We start from the raw sequence: 25,132 nt of genomic DNA, 5'->3' as shown, positions 1-25,132 counted from the left end.
AAGAAAAAGACATTCTGGTGCAAATGTTCAGTGGCTGGAGGAGGGTGTGTGGCAGTCAAGCCAGGGTGGAGGGGGGTGGTGAAGTGAAGTATAGTGCAAATGTTCAGTGGCTGGAGGGGGGAAGAACAGTCACAGGGGGAGGTGTGTGAAGGGGTGGGGGGGCTATCCCTGTGGAGCAGAGTTCAGTAGGGTGACGATTATTATGAAATGATTAGGTAATTATTTAAACTGAAATGATCTGTGAGCTTTTCATTATTCCAATATTTTCTGTGGTAATGAATGGTTTGGCAAGGGTGAGTTAGGCTATAGGGACTCCATGATATTGTTGCTATTTGAACTTGAAGCTCTTGAAGGTCATTCTTCTAGCCTTACTTAAATTAATGTATAGGATGCAACTCATAGCTGTGGGGACAGACACAAGAAATGACAACATGACACCAAATATTAGTAGTTATTGTCTTTCATAGAAAATCAAGAAAATGTATTGCATCTGCAACATTTATTTATATTATAGTTTGTCAAAGGCTTATGACTGAGGGTTTAAATGTCACCAGTATGACAGGGAAATCTGAAACAGTAGGCTGTTTAAAAATCGATATCAACATAAATCTCAAACCATGACCAAATGATTGCTCATCAGCGGTTCATCTCATTAATGTCACGTCACCATTTGCAGCAATTTGGCTAGTCTTCACACATTTGCCTTTTTATGCTACATTTTATTTAATGTTGTACTCTAGTGTGTAAACCTTTTTTGTAGTTTTCACCTACATTTTGTCCTTGTGACATCTGTACTCTAGACCATTCATATATCTACGAATGTTTTCAAGCACTACTTAAGTTAGCCAGTGAACTAAGAAGGTCAAATCGTACCAAATAGGTTGCATAAACATTTGTAACTAAAAAGCAGAGTTAATGAGACTATTTATCATGATTTTTATACCATCTTTGCAAACCTAAACATACACTATAACACACATGATCAGTTAGGTAAATAGGTGATTGGATTGGTGTAAAAGCACAACAGCCTATGTCTTTGTTTAACGGTTTCATTCAGTTGTTAATAAACAATTTTAATAGGCAAACTTTTGATGCATGATCAAATCTAAAAAAACTGAAACATTAAATAATTTAGCCATTAGGTTATTTGTTGTTAAAAAAACACTTTGTGTCCTCAATGGTAGGTACGGGTATGTGCTGTTTATCTGCTGAACGGTTTATAAACCTTTTCATTATTCTGGGTTATTTTTCCTTCCTCTACATTCCATATGATTTAGATATTTTTATAATTATTTATTTTTGAATGTACAGAGTTCAAACTGAAGAATGGGAAATTTGATTTAGACCAAATATTTCATCCTATCCCTTATATCCATGTAACATTTGAATTTGATTCAAAATATGTGTTTAACAAAACTTGAAAACGTTTCACTTTGAAATCTAAGGTCTCTTTAACCATGTTTTATCCTTCTCATTCCTACAGGGAACTGGCGGAACGGAGAGGCCAAGGACAGATCAGATCAGCACTATGGAGCAACCATTTTCCTCTCTCACACTGAAACTATGTATGACTTTAGCTTTTTTTGTGCAAGAGACACACTCAACATCGCTCAATAGCACAAACTCAGGCCAGTCTCATAGCAATGAAAGCACTAGCTGTGGAGGCAGTCATGAATGTAAGCCTGGAGTGATTTTCCCCGTATGGCTGCCCAAGAACCCACCTTTTGGTGAGATGCTGGCGCGCGCCATCATTTATTTTGTGGGTCTTTTCTACATGTTCCTGGGCGTCTCTATAATCGCAGATCGCTTCATGGCATCCATTGAAGTCATCACCTCACAGGAAAAGCAGATAACCATCAAGAAACCCAACGGTGAAATCACCACCACCACAGTGCGGATCTGGAACGAGACCGTATCCAACCTGACTCTCATGGCCCTGGGCTCCTCGGCACCTGAGATCCTGCTCTCCGTGGTGGAGGTGTGTGGGCATGGCTTTGATGCTGGTGAGCTGGGCCCCAACACTATCGTGGGGAGTGCAGCCTTCAACATGTTCGTCATCATCGGGCTGTGTGTGTCTGTCATCCCGGACGGAGACCACCGCAAGATCAAACACCTGCGTGTGTTTTTTGTCACTGCGTTCTGGAGTATATTTGCTTACACCTGGCTGTACCTGATCCTGGCTGTCATCTCACCTGGTGAGGTGGAGGTGTGGGAAGGCTTGGTGACTCTCTTCTTCTTCCCTGTTTTTGTGTTATTTGCGTGGGTGGCTGACCGTAGACTGCTGTTCTACAAGTACGTGAACAAGCGTTATCGCGTGGGCAAACGGAAGGGCATGATCATTGAGACGGAGGGAGAGCCAGAACTCCAGTCGAAAGCAGACATTGAGATGGACGGACAGATGTTGAACTCCCACGCAGAGGAGCTCATGGATGGGGTTATGGGGGTTGAGGATAAAGAGATGGACGAAGAAGAGGTCCGGATGGACATGGCCAGGATCCTGAAAGAGCTGAAACAGAAACATCCTGAGAAGGAGATTGAGCAGCTCATTGAGCTCGCTAACTACCAGCTCCTCAGTCAGCAGCAGAAGAGTCGTGCTTTCTATCGCTGCCAGGCCACCAGGCTCATGACGGGCGCTGGGAACATGCTGAAGAAGCATGCGGCCGAACAGGCTAGAAAAGCCATTGGACACCATGAGATGCGCTCTGTGGTGTCTGACAGTGATCTCTCATCCAAGCTGTTCTTTGATCCTTGCTCATATCAGTGTTTGGAGAACTGTGGCAAAGTGGCTCTTAATGTAGTTCGGCGAGGCGGCGACCTAACCAGTACTGTGTCAGTGGACTACCGCACTGAAGATGGCACGGCCAATGCTGGGTCTGACTACCAGTACACCGAAGGAACCATCATCTTCAGGCCCGGTGAAACAGAGAAGGAAATCCGAATTGATATTATTGATGACGACATCTTTGAAGAAGATGAGCATTTTGTTGTCCACCTCAGTAATGTGCGAGTGGTGTCTGTTGGCTCAGGGGCCGGTTCCCACTCAGGGGCCAACCACACAGAGACACTGGCCTGCCTGGGGCTGCCCTCAAGTGCTACTGTCACCATCTTTGACGACGACCATGCTGGAATCTTTACATTTGAGGAGCCGCTGGTTCACGTCAGTGAGAGTGTTGGCATGATGGAGGTGAAAGTTCTCCGTAGCTCCGGGGCCCGTGGGGTGGTGGTGGTGCCCTACAAGACTATAGCGGGCACAGCCAAGGGGGGCGGGGAAGATTTTGAAGACACACATGGAGTGCTGGAGTTCCAGAACGATGAGATTGTGTAAGTATCTTTTCTCCTTGTTTGAGTTCGTCATGTAGCCTTTTATATCAAAAATGTATTGCTTTCATTAGTTTTGATAACGTACTTCCGTGTAGCCTCTTGTCACCCTAGACTCATTAGTTGTTTGTATAGCTGATATCAGTTCATAATTTAAAGAAGATTGGAATAAAAAGTATGGATGACTGCAACAGCTTTTTGTTATGACATTATAAAGAATCACTCAAGCTTACACTAGTTACAACCAGGACTAACTGTATACAGTATATACATTTCCACTGCTAAAATGAATTGTTCTTTCTTATCCAGGAGGGCTGTAAAAAGCATTTATGTCATGGTACACTTGCAACTTTTTTCTGTACAAACAGGTATAGCAATACTATTAGATTCCCATTTTATTTTATATAAGAAAAAGGAAACTGCATTAGCATTTGGGTCATGCTAACAAGCTCAACTGTGTGTTTTATGTGTGAACAGATCAAAATATGGAGTACATGACATGGAGAAGGTAGCTGATGATCTCTGTTAGATTGTTTTCTTCAGTCAGACATTCTTTGAAACCAGTGGCTTATAGTATTAGGTATGAAAAATGTGCTTCAGTTTGACATTCATGTTATTCTTATATCCAATATATCATATAGTATTTGAATCTTATTCCCAAAGATGAGCACAGGAGAGTACATTTGAAATGTCAAACTCCTGTCATTGCCAGGATTACTCTGACTCAAACAGAAGGGGAACCCGTTGGTAATGGTGACAAGGCCTGGGCCGTCTCGGTGGAAACACTCTCTTCTATTATTACTATTATCTTATATATATAGACAACAATGGAAAAGACAGTCATGAGAGAAGCTCAAAATAGAACCTTGTAGATATTTCACAACTTCACAACTGATTAATGATAAAATAGATATTCACACAGAGATGAAAAGGAACTGAGGGGAGGAACAGTGAAACAGGACTGGCTGGCCAGATCACCGCTTCAGCTCCATATATAGACAGAGCGCTGTTGTGAAGATGACAAGTTTATATATCCTGCTCGTAATTGACTGGAGGTGAGACATTTGAGGGCTACAGTGCCGCTGTGTTGTACTTCCAGGATGACGCTATGAGGTTTTGTTGAATGTAAATACACCATGTGATTTATTCTATGCATTAAATATTGAACCTAAACAACTGGCATAGCTGTCTAGAGTAAGCAAGGATAAATTATGTGACTTAAGGATACACTTAAGCCATAGCCATGTATGGAGTTGGAATAGTACCAGGTCTTCAGAGATGAGTATTTCTATACAGACAAACTTAATGTCACATCATTGCCATCCTGCATTATCCACATGATTTTGATTCCAAAACACACAATGCAGGGGAAATATTGTCCCTCAACTCACTTTTTCAGTGGTTCATAGCTGCATTTGGCTATCTAGAGTGCCTACCAACCCAGTCAGTTTGTTTTGGGCTGAAAACGTTGTGTGAAATGATTTCTATACGTCTTAGTCCAGAAACTCTGGACGCTCAAATCGTATTTCAAAGTATCTCACAGGTATTTTGACGTAGAGGACATGTACAAATAAGCCACTGTGAAGTGAAGTGAAATGGCAGTAAACATCAAAGGTAAACAAGCCTTGGCCGTGTGAGGTTCACCACACATCAATGCCAAACAAGTGCCACATATACTTCAATTACCTTTATTTAATGAAGACAGATATTCTTTAATCCTGATTAACACACATATATATATACACAAAATTTGTCTAAATCTAACAAGCTAACTAACTTAGATAATGTAGCACAACTCCAACATCAACAGTAAACACTGATCAATTCCTACAAGCTGGCAAACTTATGTCCCCAAAAACCCATGCCTTGTAACTTTACTTCACCTCTGTCAAATGCAATGTGTTTTTTATAGAGTAGTTGAATAACAGATTGCTATCGCAGTTCTGGAATTCTCCATCTCGAGCTAGGTCACTAGGAGGTGATATACACATAGTTTCAAAATGAGGCAGAAAACATTGATGATAGCATTTGGGTGTTATAGGAATAACTAATGCCAGGTGAAGATTTGTTCACTGAAATACAAAAACTTCTGGATATTTTTTGTCTACATATCACCTGAAAGTGATGCCTATAAATCAAAACAAGGCCATGAAAGATGCGAAAGTAAATAAACAGTTTATTCCTCGCTCTTCTGGTGAAAGAACACATGGGTCTGAGGTGTCTGTTCTGAACCTGCTCGACTCTCTGTCTCAATCCCGTCTTCTGTTATTGGCTCCCTTCCCTGTTATGCAGAGTAACATAAACTCAAACATATTTTCCATGACCACATGAATGGACCCGTCACACAGGCTTCAACGGCGTGATGTAAACAGGGCTGTGGGACAAGTCTCTTTAGAGGATACAAATCAAGAGATTGTTGTTGGAGTTTAGAGGGCTCATTCAAATTTCTCATTTCAGTTGGAGGTTAAACATGATATCACTGAGCCTTACTCAGCCTTACTGAGCCTTACTCATGCATTAGGATAAACCTACTAGCGTGACTGCTAGTAACATCTCTACTTTAGAAGATCAGTACGTAACAGCTGACTGTTTATATTCAGTATCATAGCAGTATGCCCAATTAGCTTTTGACTCCAGTACCAGTGAAACTGCTAATTAAAGGCATATAATGTAGTCATTGTTGACATTAAAATTATTTAAGACCTGTGATTTATGTGAATCTGATATCTACTGCTAATAGTATTGCATTGCATTCTGATTCTCTGTGTCATTAGACCTTTTTTATTTGTTTACACTGCTCTGTTACAATGCACAGGAATATTGAGAACCACAATGGTTCACCTGTGCTTACTGTAAACATTTTAATTATGGAATATAAAAATGATGTTGCACATTTCGTATGCATATCATTGTTGCGCATAGCGACTTGACTTCTGCAATGCACATTTCAGTGACTTGCCAAAAATTATAGAGATTTTAGCCCCTAGCAAACACATAAGATCTTGAGAAGCAAACCTAACCTCTTAACTATTAGATTAAACACTTAAGAGCTTGTGAAACAAACCTAACCTCTTAGCTTCTAGATTAAACACATAAAAGCTTGTGAAACAAACCTAACCTTAATTTAATTCAACAAACCATTAAAAATCTGCAAGGCATGAAACTTACACACTTTTTAAAGGCATAAGACAAACATCCTGTCGCTAAATGTGAGAAAGTTCATCTTATTCTTTGTTTTTTTGCTTTCATTGTTCCCTTTCATTGTTCCCAATTTTCCTGGTTATTTATCCAATGAAGTTCCTGGTTTTACCTGTTTTTTTCCTGCTCTTAATTAGTCCTACTTTCCTGTTACTTTCTTCATTTTATGTTTACTTTCCTACATTTTGTCATATATTTATGGGGTTTCTTATACTATTGGTTTTGTTATTGTGTATTTTCACATGTTCTTCCTTGTTGTCTTTTCCCTCACCCTTATGCTTCTTCTATTTCTTCCTTGAGCTGTACTCAATGTATGAAGAGTGATATATGAATTAGACTGATCACTGAGAGAGGTGATTGTTAGATATAACAATAGCTGTCTAAGGAGTTCTCTGACATCGTTCAGATGTCATTTATAGTAGACTCGAAGTAGGTGTGACTAAAGTTACATTTATTGACAGTTGAAATTGATGAGCTTAAGTTGTTACAATGTCAGGACTCAAAGATGACATATCAAAGACATACCTTTTGTTAGTAAGCCATCATTTGCCTGTACTCTTAAAACATCCATAAATTAAGTGAAAATACATAACCTTTAAAGTGTACCAGCTACGATAACTAGCCCAATATGTCCATGCCAGGCTCACATTGCACACATGATGTGAATAATCCTTGTTTACTTGGTTGGTTGGGTGAATATTAGTTTAGCTACTCATGCTGTCAGCCTCACACTATCACTCTTTCACCCTTTCATGGTTCTACTGATTCTGCATGCCACTTTCATGCCCACAGATCAGCTATTTTCTCACGCATCTCTTCCTCTCTGCTTCTTTGCCTTTACCCCTGTCTCTCTCTTTCTCTCTCTCTCTCTCTCTCTCTCTGTCCTTCTCTCTCTCTCTGTCTTTTAGTAAAACTATTCAGATCAATATAATCGACGATGAAGAGTATGAAAAGAACAAGAACCTTTTCGTGGAACTTGGAGAGCCCCAGATAGTGGAGATGAGTGAGAGAAAAGGTGGGGTGTCTTCCTTCCATCAGGTCCTCAAATGTCCAAACTAACAGCTCCATTCTTCTTCCTTTCATCAGGTCCTCCACTATCCAAACTAACAGCCCCATCCTTCTTCCTCTCATCAGGTCCTCCACTATCCAAACTAACAGCCCCATCCTTCTTCCTCTCATCAGGTCCTCCACTATCCAAACTAACAGCCCCATCCTCCTTCCTTCCATCAGGTCCTCCAATGTCCAAACTGCTGGCCCAGGGTCAGACTACTGAGACAACAGGATGACTGGGCTAATCAGCCTGGTTAAAACCTTAGATATGTGTAAACTGTGCTTCTCTATAACTTAGTGCAGTGTCCTCTGTGTCAAGCCTCCAATAAGGTATGAGATTCATATAAGGTACAGAGCATAGGTTGGTAAAATAGCTCAATATGAGCCGTTTGACAGTGTGTAGTTGCAGATACTAGAGGAGGCTGTTTTGAAACAGAACTTATCTTTCCAGAGGTCTAGACCGCTACAAGTCACCGGCTTAGCTCATCAAAATCTATCTGACTGAAATCCGGACACAGAATGTGTGTGTGTGTGTCTGTGTCTGTGTCTGCGCGTGTCCTGTGTATTTCTGTGTGTGTGTGTGTGTGTGTGTGTGTGTGTGTGTGTGTGTGTGTGTGTCTTTCTGTCTGTGAGAGAGAGATAGATAGAGAGAGAGAGCGAGAGAGAGAGAGAGCGAGAGAGAGAAAGAGAGCGAGAGAGAGAAAGAGAGAGAGAGAGAGAGAGAGAGAGAGAGAGAGAGAGAGAGAGAGAGAGAGAGAGAGAGAGAGAGAGATGCTTAACGGGAGGCCCTTACCTCGGTCAGTCATCCCCATTTTCATACGTGTGATTTTTTTGTCCCAACAGGAAAACCATAATGGTAATAATAGTTGACCATGACGAGTATAACAAACAGGCCAACTTCTACATAGAGCTCCTGGAGCCAGACTGGAAACAGCTGCGATGGACAGGTGTGGGAGAGCAGACAAGTAGAACTTCTCTTTTGAATTGCCTGCTTTTCCTTCCTCTGCTCCCATGTGCTCTTTCATCTCTTGGAGCTGTCTCCCTTCTCTTGGAGCTGTCTCCCTTCTCTTAGAGCTGTCTCCCTTCTCTTAGAGCTGTCTCCCTTCTCTTGGAGCTGTCTCCCTTTTCTTAGAGCTGTCTCCCTTCTCTTAGAGCTGTCTCCCTTCTCTTGGAGCTGTCTCCCTTCTCTTAGAGCTGTCTCCCTTCTCTTAGAGCTGTCTCCCTTCTCTTAGAGCTGTCTCCCTTCTCTTAGAGCTGTCTCCCTTCTCTTGGAGCTGTCTCCCTTCTCTTGGAGCTGTCTCCCTTCTCTTGGAGCTGTCTCCCTTCTCTTAGAGCTGTCTCCCTTCTCTTGGAGCTGTCTCCCTTCTCTTAGAGCTGTCTCCCTTCTCTTAGAGCTGTCTCCCTTCTCTTAGAGCTGTCTCCCTTCTCTTGGAGCTGTCTCCCTTCTCTTAGAGCTGTCTCCCTTCTCTTAGAGCTGTCTCCCTTCTCTTAGAGCTGTCTCCCTTCTCTTAGAGCTGTCTCCCTTCTCTTGGAGCTGTCTCCCTTCTCTTAGAGCTGTCTCCCTTCTCTTGGAGCTGTCTCCCTTCTCTTGGAGCTGTCTCCCTTCTCTTAGAGCTGTCTCCCTTCTCTTGGAGCTGTCTCCCTTCTCTTAGAGCTGTCTCCCTTCTCTCTACTAGCAACATATTCCTCTATTTATCACAGTACCAGTCCAGAATGGTTGTGACAGTCACCATGGCCATTAAACAAGTATTCAGACCTTGTAGTGATGTTGGGATGTCAGCCAGTAAACATGCATGGCAGTAGTGTGGCTTACCTGCAGGTGTGTTTATATTTGGTTTAGCTGCTTGGATTGTTGGACTGGAAACTAAGTTTCACAGAGTTTCTTTGTAGACTAGTTTTGTCACCAGATGGTCATTGATTATCTAGTGTAGTATGAGGCTTTGGGTTGCAGTGAAGTGATCCATGAGTATGGGTGGTAAGCACATCAAATCTAAATGGAGATCCAAGAACATCCTGATAGAATTAGCTGCTGCACTGTTTGACCTCAGAACATCCTAATATAATAAGCTGCTTCACAGTACAGCACTCTCTAAGGCAACTGTTGGTACACAATTTTACATTTAACAATATATTCCCTTTTACACAGCATGCATGTGACCTGGACATGGACGTAATCGCCTGTGTGTAAAACTTAACACTTAAGACCTCATTGCAGTTTGTGTACGTACTGTAGTACTGTGTTTATACTGTATGTAGGGTTTCTTTTTCCGAACATGGAACAGCTATATATAATTTCCCTACCAAGTAACACTAGTCATGCGGTGGGATTTTAGGTGTTATTTTGTCATTTTTACTGATTATATTGTTTTGTTCTTGTTTTCTCTGCTCTCTGTATATTTCTGCTGTCCCATGCTTACTGTCCTATTTCCTTCCTGTTGGTCAGCTATGCTTCTTCATGACTGTGGTAAGCCACGCTCTGTTTCCTGACTTCACACACTGTTTGAGTGCTTTCTTTGCTTTCTTGGGAGACTTACTGCTGAGCCCACTCACTGACTTCATCTTTCTTCATGTATAATGCATAAGAGGAAATAATAGACTTTGCTCCCAGTCATGTGTATTTGCCACAATATCAGGTCACTTCAAAGTTGACAGAACCCAACTAGGTCCTATGGACAGTAACTAATGCTTCAATAAACTGAATCATATTACTGTAATAACAACATTTCACATTAGCCACATTTCATCAGCGTAATACATATGGTTATTTGATAAATATGTCTGATAATGATCACTTTTGTATCTACAAATGTATTTTGCTTTGTGGTTCTAGGTGAATTTGTGAAGACAGGTATGGTATGTCTTGACACTATTTGGATAACCTATTAATTCTTAGCTCACAATATACAATTAGTTTTTTTAGTCACAGTTTTAATGTATACCATTTTGCTTTTTAATAGATAAACAGCTTTATGGTAAGAGACTGAATTTAGACTTTTACTGAAGTGAAAACTAAATTTATAGTTCTATTGTGTGAGTGGTCACTTTGTATTCTCTTTTGGAATCTTACACATGTTAAATTCTTAAGGGGAATGATTCAATAAACCATAAACAGGGAATCCTCATAGTTTGCATGCATCCTGAACTTTAACATGCATAGTAATGAAACACATACATGAAAGGAGGCAAAGTGTCCCAATGTTTCATAAAGTTGACCATATATAGAAGTGTGTGTGCATGTGCCTGGATATGTACTCATGCAAGACCATTTGACAGTTTTTAATTGCAACATTTTGTTCTGCATGGCACACACTGCTGACATCAAGAGCACGTCATAGTCTGTGTTGCATGTGAGCAGCAGTATGTCATGTCTGTGATAGGGCTCACACTCCCTCCCTTGTGTCAATATCAACATCACCCACTCCCTTGTGTCTGTACCAACCTCACCCAGCCTCCCTTGTGTCTGTACCAACCTCACCCAACCTCCCTTGTGTCTGTACCAACCTCACCCAGCCTCCCTTGTGTCTGTACCAACCTCACCCAACCTCCCTTGTGTCTGTACCAACCTCACCCAACCTCCCTTGTGTCTGTACCAACCTCACCCAACCTCCCTTGTGTCTGTACCAACCTCACCCAACCTCCCTTGTGTCTGTACCAACCTCACCCAACCTCCCTTGTGTCTGTACCAACCTCACCTCACCCAACCTCCCTTGTGTCTGTACCAACCTCACCCATCCTCCCTTGTGTCTGTACCAACCTCACCCAACCTCCCTTGTGTCTGTACCAACCTCACCCAACCCCCCTTGTGTCTGTACCAACCTCACCCAACCTCCCTTGTGTCTGTACCAACCTCACCTCACCCAACCTCCCTTGTGTCTGTACCAACCTCACCCAACCTCCCTTGTGTCTGTACCAACCTCACCCAACCTCCCTTGTGTCTGTACCAACCTCACCCAACCTCCCTTGTGTCTGTACCAACCTCACCTCACCCAACCTCCCTTGTGTCTGTACCAACCTCACCCAACCTCCCTTGTGTCTGTACCAACCTCACCTCACCCAACCTCCCTTGTGTCTGTACCAACCTCACCTCACCCAACCTCCCTTGTGTCTGTACCAACCTCACCCAACCTCCATTGTGTCTGTACCAACCTCACCCAACCCCCCTTGTGTCTGTACCAACCTCACCTCACCCAACCTCCCTTGTGTCTGTACCAACCTCACCCAACCTCCCTTGTGTCTGTACCAACCTCACCTCACCCAACCTCCCTTGTGTCTGTACCAACCTCACCTCACCCAACCCCCCTTGTGTCTGTACCAACCTCACCTCACCCAACCCCCCTTGTGTCTGTACCAACCTCACCCAACCTCCCTTGTGTCTGTACCAACCTCACCTCACCCAACCTCCCTTGTGTCTGTACCAACCTCACCTCACCCATCCTCCCTTGTGTCTGTACCAACCTCACCCAACCTCCATTGTGTCTGTACCAACCTCACCCAACCTCCCTTGTGTCTGTACCAACCTCACCTCACCCAACCTCCATTGTGTCTGTACCAACCTCACCCAACCTCCATTGTGTCTGTACCAACCTCACCTCACCCAACCTCCATTGTGTCTGTACCAACCTCACCCAACCTCCATTGTGTCTGTACCAACCTCACCCAACCCCCCTTGTGTCTGTACCAACCTCACCTCACCCAACCTCCCTTGTGTCTGTATCAACCTCACCCAACCTCATTTTTGTTGTTTAGATTTTTGTTGCCAAAATAATTTAGATTGATGGTTCTAAATGTATTCAGAAATAACCTCTTCAATATCCAAACCCACCTGACTCACCAGTAGGGGTCAGTATTGGCAATGTCCAAGTTGTTCATTAATGATAAATGTTTTCTTTATTTAATGCAAAAGGGAGAGGGATTACTGGAAGACTTGTCCTCTCTGCTGAGCCAGAAAGCAGTACTCAGCTCTGTGCATAGGAAGGAAAATAAACTAGTTCTTACTGTCCTGCAGCCTGGTCATAGACCTTAAAGGCACCCAGTGCAACATTAGGGCATCAAAATGGAAATATTCTGGATAAGACAATCTTTATGATATTGACATTTACTTCACCATATTAGCACATTTGCATCATTATTTGATACTTTGGGCGTTAAAAAGAGCGCTAAAACTAGCTGCAAGAGTGTAGCCCTTTATTTATTGGTGCCATCAATAAATAGAGCAGGATTCCAGTCAATGGAAAAATGGCCTCTCCCCATCGGCGATTGTTGTTGTTTACGATTTTCTATCAGTTCTCACCACACAACGACTTCTCATCTTTGCACCTTGAATGTCGATATGTAATGGTATGGAGTTATTGAAACTTACTACGTGTAAAAAAGACTAGAAATTGAATGTTTATTTTTGGAGTCTCAAGCTTATAAAGTTGCACTGGGTGCCTTTAAGTGAGCTTGTCATAGACCTTAAGTGAGCAGATACACAGGATTTGGGTAGAAAAATATGATTAGAGTGAAACAGCTGTGGTACCACTTAACAAATCCATCAATAACTATTATTTACTTATTAAGAATGAAACACCTTACATTTGTGACAGTGTAATATGTAGGGCTAATGCTTGAAGTGACACTATGGAGATCAGCCCACACTTAGTGGGGATAGCAAACAGCAGCTTGGATCATGTGGGTTGGGTAGAACTCTCTTAATCTTTCCACAAACTTGGTGATTTGAACAATATTAACTCTCTGACATCAGTATCTGAGGATGTGTGATTATTATTTGAAAGACTCAAATATGTTTGAAATCCAATGGATCCAATGGACTCCAGCGTATGCACATTGAATTAATTAGACAAACACAACTGCACATCAACCCCTTGCTCTACTCAAACAAATGTTTCTGACATCATCAGGCAGGGACATCTACCGGAAGGTTCAGGGCCGAGATAACCACATCGCTTCCACCATTATCAACATAGCAGGTATCCATCTCTTTTCTTTATTTCCACCTCAGTTTGCATGCTTCCACCATTATCAACATAGCAGGTATCCATCTCTTTTCTTTATTTCCACCTCAGTTTGCATGCTTCCACCATTATCAACATAGCAGGTATCCATCTCTTTTCTTTATTTCCACCTCAGTTTGCATGCTTCCACCATTATCAACATAGCAGGTATCCATCTCTTTTCTTTATTTCCAGTGTGCTCGTAAGGTTACTATTACAAGGGTAAGTAGAGTAATGGAACAGAGAACGTTGATGTTGACAATTATTTACATTGCAGATAAATACTAACACAGTAATAAGTGCATGACAGTATGGTTGAGGTGAGTGTAGGCAGAGGGTTTCTACAAGTAGATGAGGTGGAGAGACTATAGCAACATCCCACACGAAGACAGTCTAGACTAGGAGGGGAAGAAAGAGACAAAGTGAGTGTATGTACTTAATGGATATGGTGATGAGGAACAATATTCCCACAGCCATCAGCCTTTGTGAGAAAAGGGAACGCTATAAGAGAGAGAAAATTAAATGAGTAAACATCAATTTGATTAACAGATAAAGAGATAGGTCAGTTGGTCATATGTCCACTTTCTCAGTATCAGGATTAACATAATATGACATAGAAAGAAAGGGAGAGGCTGCCCGGCACGGTGTATCGGATGTACAGTTTTGATGAGATATGTTTATATATGGTTGGCTGACATGGTGCATGGAGGATTTTTGTTAGGATAGCAAGGGTGGCAGGATTGACAACAGTGCCCATTTGGCTTTCTAGGATCCATGAAGGCCCTCCTTCACAGTAAAACATGCGTTGTCTGTAGCCAAGTTTTATTGATATTGGGCATTTTATATGTGTTTCATTGTGGTGAGTTATGTTCAGTTATGTTGGCTGGCTTGGCGCATGGTGATGTTTAGTTATACAAGCATAGTAAGGGTGGCAGGATACAGTAGCAGTGCACAACTGGCTGGTGACACCCGCAACACACGCGCATGTATGTGCGCATGTATACCATATGCCAAACGCCTTAACATTCAGAAATAAAAAAAGATCAGACCAGACCTGACCCTTCTCACACAGATGGGTCCTGACCCTACTCACACAGATGGGTTGTTGTGTTGTTTCTCAGCATATAGGAGCCTGTGATGCTAAGTGTCTAGTTCTGTGCCTAGTAAGATGCTGTTCATTAATCAAAACTACACGGAACAGAACAGAGGATGTTTTTGTGGCACACATGAAGGGTGTTTGGCTCACTAAACTCTGTAAAAATCAACCGTCCAACTGTCCATTTCTGCCTATCTGCCTATCCCTATCTTTCTCAGAGAGAAGAGGTGAGGAAGCCCCAAATAAGAGAGAGGAAGATGAGCGCCGCATCGCAGAGCTGGGACGTCCCATGCTGGGAGAGCATGTGAAGATGGAAGTGATCATAGAGGAGTCCTATGAGTTTAAGGTATCAGATTCCTCCTAGTGAAAGTGATCATAGAGGAGTCCTATGAGTTTAAGGTATCAGATTCCTCCTAGTGAAAGTGATCATAGAGGAGTCCTATGAGTTTAAGGTATCAGATTCCTCCTAGTGAAAGTGATCATAGAGGAGTCCTATGAGTTTAAGGTATCAGACTCCCCCCAGTGAAAGTGATCATAGAGGAGTCCTATGAGTTTAAGGTATCAGACTCCTCCCAGTGAAAGTGATCATAGAGGATTCCTATGAGTTAAAGGTATCAGACTCCCCCCAGTGGATGATGCTGTCCAGGGAGAACAAAACATCTGGACATGAGAGTACACAATATAGTTCACACTTAATTACTGCTGGTTAATGTGAGATGAGATAAGATAAGACTAACGGACAGTAAATAGCTGTAAATAGAGATTTTCATAGGTGTGGTATTACTGTAAACAATTCAGTAATAGCTTCCGGCCATTTGTTTTACTAAACACTTGCAGGGCTTATAACAGACGTAGAAATCATATTTATTTCACATTCAGCTTTTACAAACACACTGTAAAAAAAAAATCTGTAAAAAAACAGTAAATTACTGGCAGCTACGGCTGCCAAACAAAAACCGCAAAATTAAAGTAAAACATCCTAATTCAAATAAAGTGCAAAAACCCTATATTTACAGATATTTCCATTTAAGGATTTGCAGAGAAAAACTGTTTTTTTTATAGATTTTTCCTCAATTAATACAATCAAACACCATTAATAAAGTTACATCCCTAACAGTTTAGCAGAGAAAAACTGTTATTGTACAGATTCTTCCTAATTTATTACGAGCAAACACCTTTTATTAAGTTAGGGTACTAAAAGTATAGCAGAGAAACACTGTTATTTTACAATGTTTTCCTCGATATTTAAGATTAAAAACCTTCAATAAAGTGGCAGCCCTAACAGTTCAGCAGAGAAAAACTGTTATTTTACAGATTTTTGTATCTATTATTAATATCGAACACTTTCAATAAGGTGACAGTACTACAAGTTTAGCAAAAAATGCTGTTATTTTACAGATTCTTCCTAATTTATTACGAACAAACACCATTCATTAAGTCAGGCTTCTTTAATTAAGATTAAAAATCTTCAATAAAGTGGCAGCCCTAACAGTTCAGCAGAGAAAAACTGTTATTTTACAGATTTTTTTATTATTAATATCGAACACTTTCAATAAAGTGACAGTACTACAAGTTCAGCAAAAAATACTTTTATTTTACAGATTCTTCCTAATTTATAACGAGCAAACACCATTCATTAAGTCAGGCTTCTTTAATTAAGATTAAACACCTTCAATAAAGTGGCAGCCCTAACAGTTTTGCAGAGAAACACTGGTATTTTACAGATTTTCCCTCATTTATTACAATGAAACACCTTCAATTAAGTGACGGCAATTCACATTTAGCAGAGAAACTGTCATTTTCCAGATTGCTCCTACATTTTTATGATCAAACACATTCAATAAAGTGCTGACACATGCTCAAGATTGTAAAATGATGGTTTTATTTTGGAAGACAATTATTTCAAACATTGACTTGCAGGGTTTGTGATTGAAGAGTTTCAGGTGATGCAGAGTTTATTGATGGAGTACAGACGGGGAACAGGACACAAACAGAGTATACAAATCAACGAAAGGGTTAACAGACAGAGTTCTAACACAAAGATCTAGGAACATTAACTAAAGATCGCACAGAGTCTCACTCTGGCTACTGTGCGCAAGGGCAAAGAACAGAGGTACACGGCTACAGGCCGGACAAGACAGTCACATTACTCCCGGTGCCGTATGCACGGCACTCTGGATAATGCAGTCCTAAAAGTCTGCCGGCACCGAAATGGCTGACTCGGAAGCCAGCAGACAGGGAGCTTGCGGGGCTGGACGCCCACGGACAGAGAGCTTGCTGGGCTGGAAGCCAGCTGACAATGGGGTTGTAGTTGCCGGTGGCCGGAAGGCGGAATCCCAGGGACGTAGAGTGGGCCACAGATTTAGAAGACTTGGGCAAAGGTTTCACCCTTGTAGCGACGAGACCAAACACGGAGTGAGGGGAGTGCAGGTTATATATAGGAGTGAATCAGGTGTGTGTGATCATGTGATTTGGGACCTGAATGCAGTGCAGCTGGGATGGTGAATGATACTGATGACATGCAGCTGAGAGCATGAGTGAGAGTGAAACAGGTGTATGTGCTTGTGTGATTGAAGGGGGCGTGGCCGGAGCGGCGCTCAGCAGGAACATCACAATAGCCTCTACCCACAAAAGTTAAAACATTTGACTTCAGACTCATATTAAACTACATGGAGTGAGTCAGTCCATTGCAAAGTAATTTCCCCCTTGTCTCGTCTTTATTGTTCTGCATTGCTCTGGGCCAGCCAGATCCAAGGTTAGGTCAGGTCAAAAGTATTGGGACACCTGATCATCACACATATATGAGTTTCACGCACATCTCATTCCAAAACTACTCTATAACAGTTGCCTCTCTTATAGGAAGTCTTTCCACAAGATTTTGGAGTGGGTCTGTTGGATTTAGTGCCCATTCAGCATTAGGGAATTTGGACAATGCTCTTGTGTGACTAGACCAGGCTTGCCGATGCCGTTAGAATGGGTCCCAAATATGTATAGTGGTGTTTAGTTCAGGGGTGGCTTGATTTTAACCGAATGAACAAAGTGAGTCTGTGACGGGGCACCTGTGTGACCCACCACTGCAGCCTGTAGGCTGCTGCTTTTGTGGACTGGGTGAAGGTGTTTTGGTGTGTGTGTGTGTTACATGTTTGATGTTCATGTCTTTGTTCAGTTAAAATCAGCACACATTCAATGTCTTGTCTCTGAAATTTTCTGTTTATTTAGTTTAACAATAATCATATTGTCATATTTCATACCGTTTGTCAACCGGTGTTTAGTGTCTAAGTTTGTGTTGTGAAGATGGCGCGATATATGGAGTTTATGTTTAATGAGATTTGGCTGCTTTATTATGTGTCGGCTATGCCGGCACCAAGCCTAATTGCTACCATGTGTAGTCTGTGTTTCCTAGTTGATTGGGAGTTTGATTGTTTAGGTATGGCTGCTGTGAGCCACAGGTGTTGGTGCCTTGCTGATTGACACACCTGAAATCAATGATTGGTATGAGCCAATTCAAGGTGCTTGTCAAGGCTACTTAAACTTACCTTTGTTCTTTGTTCAGGAAAGTTGCCAGTTTAATAGGACGTAAGTCCTTGGAGCTCTCACGATGGGCTAGTTACCTTGGTCCTTTTATTTGCTTTTGTTTTGTTTCGTAGTGAGAGTGATCGTGTTTAATAAGGACTCTCACTGACCAGTTAATGGTCCTTTTTATACATGTGGTCTTATGTGAATTGCTTATTTGTTGGTGGCTTCATGCATTTGTCCTTAGTGAAAACTGTATTTTTTATATTGATTTAGTATTGTCAGTGTTTTAACTGCCTTTGTGCCTTATTTGGGTTAATAAAAATACCCATCTTTCTAACATCTTCAACCTCCTGAGTCCTCTTATGAGTAACATCTTGCTCTAAGCGTGAAGGCTATCCCGACCTTTTACAGAGTCTTATCTTATCAGGATAACCCAATCAGCCAGCAAGATACGGGAACCTGTAACTAATATCATAGGTTGACTGACCTGTCAGTCTGACACAATGCGCGCACCCAAGACTATTTTGTTGCTATCATATGTCCATGGTTGCTATGGTAAACTCTGCTAAGTCTGTGCGTGAAAAACATAAACTAATACTTTCCTTGACTGGTCCACACATGTGTAAATCATGACTGTAGACCAATGAGATGCAAAGATATCCGAGTGCAGAGAAGGTGGGATGTAATCAGTAATTCACGTGCATTTGTTTTGCCGTTTAGCCACGCAAGTTTTGACAGTTCTATAACGTAATGCAGGTGCACAACAAAACACATTTATTCTACATCATGGCTTCTAAAAATAAAACAGAGAGCCAGCCCCCAAAAAGATTGTTTTTATGGGGTAACAGTAGTATTGGAAGAGCTTCAAAGGTTGGATGACGAGAAGATTGAAATAGAGTCTGGTATAATCAAAAAGCAGCAAAAGTCACGGAAGTGTATGGAGGGCTCACCGATTATTTATATTCTAACTTTTGATTGGGATGAGATATCAGTTCCAAATTTGTTCAAGTGATGGCATACCCTTGGGGGCACACAATTATATGACAAAACTGGGCATTTCTATTCATTTTCCTACTTACATCCACAGTAATCTAGATGTAAATGAAAAAAAATAGGGAGCGCCTACATTTTGGGAAGGTTATCGACATCTTTCTAAAATTTCAGATATCATACATGGTACTCATAGCTTGACGGGTACTCTGTAACATCAAATTGAAATTTTCCACCATACTGTGCCTAAAACTCAAAAGTAAGCCTTTACATTTGGGCATGGAATTTTTAGGTCATTTAGGAAAAAACATCAAAGTTCTAACAGGTTAAATGAAAATGGGTTTGCAAAAATGTTTATGCTGAATTAGTGAAGAATTCACTGTAAATTTACATAGAATCATGCTAAATTGTTAGTATGTACATAAACCATAATATAATGAGCTACATATTAAATTACAGATTATCAGTGTAATTTTATTTACATTTGCATGTATTTCAGAAAAATGGAAAATGTATGTATAAATAATACAGTTATTTTCTGTAAAAAAAATTTAAATCCATGTAATTTGTCATTATTGGCATTATCCTTAAAATAGGAGTCGTGTTTTTAATTTATAGTTAACCTCCATTATTATATGTAGTTTTGTATACAATTTCAAAAAACAGAAAACCACTGTAAAAATGTAGAGTTATTAACTGTAAAATTAGGTTGTTTTTTTACAGTGCATAGCTGATCTACTTTGATTTCTATGTAATTCCAAGTCTACTCTGTGCGTGTGTGTGTTTCCTCAGAGCACAGTAGACAAACTGATCAAGAAAACCAACCTGGCCCTTGTAGTTGGCACTAACAGCTGGAGAGAGCAGTTTGCAGAGGCCATTACTGTCAACTCTGGTAAGTCTTTGGCTTCTGAGAAGATGAGAAATTCTGTTTGACGAGCGCGTTTCATCTGAAGAAAACATTATCATCATCATAGAAAGTCACAATTCAAAAGGGTATATGTTTTCTGCTTTCAGAGTGACACTGTCCAAATAGCTGTTATTTTTCATAGCAGAGTCAACATTTAGTAAATGTTTCTGCAATATACAGAATGAACCAGGGGCGTTCATTGATCCAGTGGGTATACTAGCCTACTCAGTTGCTCCGCCAGCTATAACTATCGCTAGTGAACTCTAGCCTACAACGTTAACCTACTCACTTAAGCTGCAAATCCCTATCATGCTACAGTAAAATTAGCACCTATCTCATCGGTTTATTGTTGTGCCATATTTTAAATCTAAATGTGTTAATTTCTCTTCCTAAAACCCACTAGAGGACACTAATTTAAAAGGATATTTCCAAAACATTCTTATAGGGGAGCATGCCCCCAGACCTCCCTATAGTTTTGCTGGGTCACAGGAAAAATTATAGGTTTTATCTAGGGGCTTAGCCCAAAAGTGGAAATCTAGATTCGCCCCTGGAATGAACTTCGAAAGCTAGACCCATTAACTTTATAAATATGATTCATCTGTCAAGACTGTCCACACTTAAACACTGCCCACTTGAACCTTAGGATCTACATAGTGAATGTCCAAAACTATTCTGATTTAAAACCTGTATGGCGGCATACCTGTACGCATTCTTCTAGTTATAAACACCAGCCTGCGATGAATTGTGCAAGCGGGAACAAGAGTCATTTTCCTCCCATAAATGGTCAATGGAAAATAGCTCATGTTTATAAGGAGCCTTTCTTGGCTAATCGTTGAGGGAAAGACGGAGACGTGAACTGGCAGAAAGCAGTCAAAGTTTACATAGTGTGAGACAGAGGTGCTCATCACAGAGATGGAGCAATGTCAAAATGTCCTAAACGAAGGCATCTCAAACTGAAGAAAGAACATTGAATGGCAAAATGTCCTAAGCGAAGGCATCTCAAACTAAAGAAAGAACATTGAATGGCAAAATGTTGCGCAGCAGTCCATGTGTGTCAGTCTAGGTTGAGGGTGAAGGTATTGCTTTTTGTACATTGTTTTCAATGTATATTGTAGAATGAATACAATTTGTAAGTGCTTCCAAACACATACACACACAAACATAAACATGTGTGCACACAGTTTAGCACCGTTAGTTTAGCTGATATGTTTTTGTGATGGAAGATGGGACATACAGTAGAATTAAAAACACTGAATGCTAACACGGAGGTTGATTGCTGTTGCATACCATACGATTGATTGATTGATTGTCTGTCATTCTTCAGGCAAGGTGTAATTGTCTCTTTTTTGACAACAGCAGCTACTATATGATTTGTTTGTATGACATTGTTTCTGTTGTTTTCTGTTGGGCAGTGCCTATTTGCTGTGCGCAGTATAGACTTTATGTGCACATTTTTAAAGATTTATTTTTTGACCTTTTTATGCCTTTATTTGGATAGGACAGCTGAAGATATGACAGGAAGCGAGGCGGAGAGGATTGGGAAATGACAACAGGCCAGACTTGAACGTGTGTCCTCAGGCAAAGTCCTCTAGGAAGTGAATCAATCAGTATATCTTTTCTGTTCTTCTCTTTCTTCTCCTCTTAGGGGATGATGATGATGACGAGTGTGCAGAAGACAAGGTCCCCTCGTGTTTTGACTATGTCATGCACTTCCTCACCGTCTTCTGGAAGCTTTTCTTCGCCTTTGTGCCGCCCACTGACTACTTTAATGGCTGGGCCTGCTTCGTGGTGTCCATCGCCATGATCGGGGTCCTCACAGCCGTCATTGGTGATCTGGCTTCTCACTTCGGCTGTACTGTTGGTCTGAAAGATTCGGTGACGGCGGTGGTTTTTGTTGCCCTCGGAACATCTGTACCAGGTAATTGAGGCTTTTCAGTTCTATTACAGAAAGTAATTTGTGACGTACTGTTACCTGACCAAAATATTTGTTAGGCACATGTTCCTTAAAGGATAAGTTCAATGTCATCTACCCACACCCTTTACCTTATAAAACCCATATTTAAAAGATAGTTTATTTTTTTCTTCGAAAAAGACAACTCAGTTTTTAGTGAATTTATTTCAATGAAAGTGCAAACAATTCCAAGCCCAGATATATGGAAGAGAAGTGCACACATATTAAAACATTTTAACAATGTGTTTAGCTAATTAAACATCTAGTATCTAGCATTTGCAAAACCTCACCTCTTTCTCCTCCTCCTCCAGACACATTTGCCAGTAAAGTTGCTGCTGTCCAGGACCAATACGCAGATGCCTCCATTGGGAATGTTACTGGGAGCAATGCTGTCAATGTCTTCCTTGGCATCGGTGTTGCGTGGTCCATCGCTGCCATCTACCATGCAACCCAGGGCAAACCATTCCTGGTAAATCCTGGAACACTGGCATTCTCTGTCACAGTCTTCACCATATTTGCCTTTGTGGCTGTCGGTGTGCTCATGTACAGACGTCGACCTGAGATCGGGGGAGAGCTCGGAGGCCCCCGAATCCCCAAGATCCTCACCACCAGCCTGTTCTTCGGCCTGTGGCTTATGTACATCATCCTTTCCTCTTTGGAGGCCTACTGCATCGTGGAAGGTTTCTGAAACAGTCTGCTGCAGAGAAAAGGGGAGAGAGGCAGATGATATAGAAGATTGGGGTGGTAAGGACACAAACAACCATAGGACAATATAACAAATATATAACAATATTCATATAACAAATATGATTAATAAACCTACTTTTTGATTATGTTGTCCTCTTTCGCTTCTGAAATACGGCTTTAAAAACTGTTGGGGTCGTTATATGTGCCATGTGTAAAGACTTCTGTGGAAGCGTGTTATCAAAATAAATGTTTGCTTAGAATATTAGTATTATTATAGAGGGTCTCTATAGTGTTTTGTTAAAATATGGCAACTATCATAATCTGTAGATCCAATAAGGTCTGGGTTATGTCCATTCAAACATCAAGATGCTGTAGTCTAAATTAAGGTGACCAAAATCCGGGGACATTTTCAGTTCAGACACCTCCAAAACAGTGTAATGTTTTTATCTTTGTAAACGAAAAACAGGGACTGTCCCCGAACACAGGGGACGTCTGGTGACCCTCGTCTAAATGATTTGTTGTTTCTCATCGTTTGTGAAGTCATTTTGAAGTGCATTTAATAGTTTGTGAAATCTCTGATACTTCTTACCATTCATTTAATACATTAAAGAAATATTTCATTGAAAAAACTAAACTGAAAAATAGAACATTGACATTGAAACACAATTTAAGTTTTTTTTTTCATGTCTATACATTGTGTATCCTTGGTGAAAAAAGGCCATAATGTCATCCAAAATACCCGTCATTCCTCTATCCAGCTTAATGTTATGATAGCAGACTGACGTTAGCTTTTAAGAGATTGGCTTTAGAGACTAGTTTACGATTCAACGATTTGAGCCAACTTCACTGTGGGTTAAGGGCATGGCTTTTCCTTCCTTAGCAACTGTTGTCACAAGTAAACATACCATGTCAGGTCTGTTATTCAGAATCCAACGATAAAATGTCACCATTATAGGTTACTGACATGATGGCTTATATTATTTTCAGTAAAAAAACAGGGCTGACATCCTGATGAAAGCCACTTGTATAAATGTTTGCACTGTTTGTAGTCAATTCGCTTATTAGTTGCCTTATCAGTGAAAATAAATCCTTAAAAGGCTTAAAAGTTGAGATGTAGAGAAAATAATGAAAAAAAAACAAGCTGTGAACCTTTTGCGAATCTCTTTAGTTCCAGCTCACTATGCTTGAGTGCAGAATGTCACCTCTGATTGATTGTTATGGATTCAGATATGTGTTAGTAGGCTACTAATTGAGAAATGAGTTGTAGTATAAGTATTTATTCGTAGTTTTGATATAGTTTGGACTGTACGATCTGAGTAGGCCTATTCTAGCTTGAATTATCAGCATTGTTACAGTAACAAGAAACCATCTCATTAGTAGCTGTGCATGTTGTAACATGGATGACCTGCACATCTGACAGTGTTATGGATGATCGGAAGCTGTCCCGACAATTATTTACTAGTAAAGACATGGAGAGAGTATTGCTCTTATCAGCATACTGTGTAGGCCTACATTTGTTAACAAGCTACAGTCCTGAATGTCCTGTCTATTGTAGTACATTGTCAGGGTCAAGGTTGTCTAGACCTGTATAAGTATATTTTTTTGCCTTTTAAAAAAGGTGGGTACATTTTTTTTCATTGTTGACATCCTTTCACGGGGGTTTAAATGGTTTCTCCATGATGTTGCCTTTTTAATGGAATGCTTTGTATCATTTCATAGCTCTGGTATCATGCTTCCCTGTGATTATTTGGATGTTAATTTTAATCTGATTGATAATGGGTGAACACATTCGTGGTGTATTCTATTTGAAGAGGTTTTCCTTTGTTGTTTGTTTGTTTTTCACACGTATTGAAAACTTCATAGCAATGGTCTATGCCATGAACAAAATCCCTCTTAAAAAAAAATAAAAGTTTTTGAACCTTTGAAATGGGAGATTAGTTTTTGTTATTATATACATTTATTTTAGAGAGTGAAATATATATTTAGAAGCTGTAATACGGCAAACCATGTTGCTGACTTTAGTTTCATAAATCAAGAATAAGAACGGGATGTAACTTAACAAAACATTTTTATTTTGATAACACCTAAAGCACACACTGAATATCAATTTTCCTTTCAAATATTGCTAACGGAGGACAAACAGTACAACATCGATTGTTTCAAATCCACTTCTCCCCTTAAAATGACTCCATCAATGACGATCTATTTTTCAACAAATGTATCACTGGTGGTTATCATTTCAAATGACGTCTAGGTCAATATAACGTATTAAGTTTACATTAATTAAAGACATTGGGATAAGTGCAACACATTTTAATAGTCTGGTCAAGCTAGCCAATTATTTTTGGCTAAGCAGAGTCCAGAGTTGACCTTGAGTTGCCAGAACGATCAATAACTGTGATGCTAATTATTAGATGTGCAGCTGC

At 40.6% G+C, this 25,132-nt stretch overlaps 1 protein-coding gene across 6 annotated transcripts; it reads left to right on the top strand.

Annotated features, from left to right (window-relative positions):
* Positions 1–1,648: 1,648 nt before the first annotated feature.
* slc8a1a (solute carrier family 8 member 1a) lies at positions 1,649–22,707 on the top strand (the record flags this gene model as incomplete). 6 transcript variants are annotated; one of them, XM_080856298.1, is made up of 10 exons in its annotated part: positions 1,649–3,321; positions 7,425–7,531; positions 10,010–10,030; positions 10,397–10,414; positions 10,524–10,538; positions 13,467–13,535; positions 14,874–15,001; positions 19,954–20,053; positions 21,714–21,986; positions 22,331–22,707. In XM_080856298.1, the coding sequence occupies 10 exons, from the start codon at positions 1,733–1,735 to the stop codon at positions 22,705–22,707; spliced, it is 2,697 nt and encodes an 898-aa protein (XP_080712424.1). The 6 variants fall into 6 exon arrangements, with proteins under 6 accessions (XP_080712424.1, XP_080712423.1, XP_080712426.1 ...); XM_080856297.1 differs by lacking the exons at positions 10,010–10,030; positions 10,397–10,414; positions 10,524–10,538 and having other exon boundaries at positions 7,425–7,564; XM_080856300.1 differs by lacking the exons at positions 10,010–10,030; positions 10,397–10,414; positions 10,524–10,538; positions 13,467–13,535.
* Positions 22,708–25,132: the final 2,425 nt, after the last annotated feature.

Source organism: Sprattus sprattus, assembly GCF_963457725.1.
Source record: "Sprattus sprattus genome assembly, chromosome: 1".
Classification (NCBI taxonomy): domain Eukaryota; kingdom Metazoa; phylum Chordata; class Actinopteri; order Clupeiformes; family Clupeidae; genus Sprattus; species Sprattus sprattus.
This window is presented reverse-complemented; position numbering and strand designations above follow the sequence as displayed.